The sequence below is a fragment of the Buceros rhinoceros genome, unplaced genomic scaffold, assembly GCF_000710305.1.
Source record: "Buceros rhinoceros silvestris isolate BGI_N320 unplaced genomic scaffold, ASM71030v1 scaffold22634, whole genome shotgun sequence".
NCBI classification, from domain to species: Eukaryota; Metazoa; Chordata; class Aves; order Bucerotiformes; family Bucerotidae; genus Buceros; species Buceros rhinoceros.
The window spans coordinates 8,533-8,913 of record NW_010407986.1 but is presented as its reverse complement, the minus strand read 5'-3'; the positions used below and the strand labels follow the sequence as shown (position 1 = coordinate 8,913).

The 381-nt window shown below is 62.7% G+C and overlaps 1 protein-coding gene across 1 annotated transcript in view; it reads right to left on the bottom strand.

Moving 5' to 3' along the window:
• The window catches only part of LOC104492207 (myotubularin-related protein 5-like), a gene marked incomplete at both ends in the record, with an annotated part of 11,991 nt that overhangs the window by 6,608 nt on the left and 5,002 nt on the right, over positions 1-381 (bottom strand). The window contains one exon of the mRNA XM_010134725.1: positions 118-246. Within this exon, the coding sequence (XP_010133027.1) occupies positions 118-246 (129 nt within the window). The remainder of the gene's footprint in view (positions 1-117; positions 247-381) is intronic.

The following is a 381-nucleotide window of genomic DNA, read 5'->3' as shown; positions in this document are numbered from 1 at the left end:
GCAGCGACTCCATGGCTCCTGGCTGCTCCCAGAGCCAGCAAGCCTTCCCTAACGTTGCTCTCTGCTCCCTCCCCAGCAGGGGCACTGCTCCCCTGCCCCGGCACATTTCGGACTTACCCTGAACACCTCTGCGTGGTCCAGCCGCGACACCAGCACCAAACTTTTGGGAGCAAAGAGCTGCGCGGGCTGAACGGGAGATGATGGCTCCTCTTCCTCCTCCTCACCATTCCTGGGGTGGCTCTGAGGCTAAGGAAACAAGTCCCCAGGTTAGAAGCAGGATGCTCTTCCCTCTCCCAGGCCAGGGAGAGGATTCCTCCAACAGTGGGAAAGCGGGCACCACTGGCCAAAGCCGTAGGCAGCCGGAGCGTCCCCCACGCGTGC